The sequence below is a fragment of the Octodon degus genome, unplaced genomic scaffold (genome assembly GCF_000260255.1).
Source record: "Octodon degus isolate 3935 unplaced genomic scaffold, OctDeg1.0 scaffold00050, whole genome shotgun sequence".
NCBI classification, from domain to species: Eukaryota; Metazoa; Chordata; class Mammalia; order Rodentia; family Octodontidae; genus Octodon; species Octodon degus.
In genome coordinates, this window is record NW_004524626.1 from 11,650,291 (window position 1) to 11,650,709 (window position 419).

Genomic DNA, 419 nt, shown 5'->3' on the forward strand with positions numbered 1-419 from the left:
GGCGCCCCAGGGCACCCCGGCCGGGACGCGGGCCGCCGGGGACGCTACGCGGGCTCTTGCAGGTGGCTGCCGGGCGCAGCCCCGCCAGCCGCCTCGGCTCCGGCCACGGCCATTTTAACGGACCAGGCCCCCGGATGAGGGCGGGCGGGCCCCGGGCTGACGCCCCGCCCCGCCCCGGTCCCGGCGAGGTCCCGGCCCGCTCTGGGGTGCCCACCGGAGAACCGTCGCGCTCAGCGCCTCCCCGAAGCGCCCAACGCCCCACGCCCGCCTTATCGCACCGCGCAGGTGAGCGAGCCCCTGCAAGCCCTTATCGGCGGCCCCCAGCGCGGTCACGCCCCGGCCACGCCCCCAGGACCGCCCCCGCGCGGTCCCCGGAGACGCGCACCTGCGCGCTCACTGCCGCTGCGCTCCTGCGAGGG

The 419-nt window shown here is 80.0% G+C and overlaps 1 protein-coding gene across 1 annotated transcript in view; it reads right to left on the reverse strand.

Moving 5' to 3' along the window:
* The window catches only part of Atg4d (autophagy related 4D cysteine peptidase), a 7,193-nt gene extending 7,080 nt beyond the window's left edge, over positions 1 to 113 (reverse strand). Inside the window, exon 1 of the mRNA XM_023716927.1 lies at positions 49 to 113. Within this exon, the coding sequence (XP_023572695.1) occupies positions 49 to 113 (65 nt within the window). The remainder of the gene's footprint in view (positions 1 to 48) is intronic.
* Positions 114 to 419: the final 306 nt, after the last annotated feature.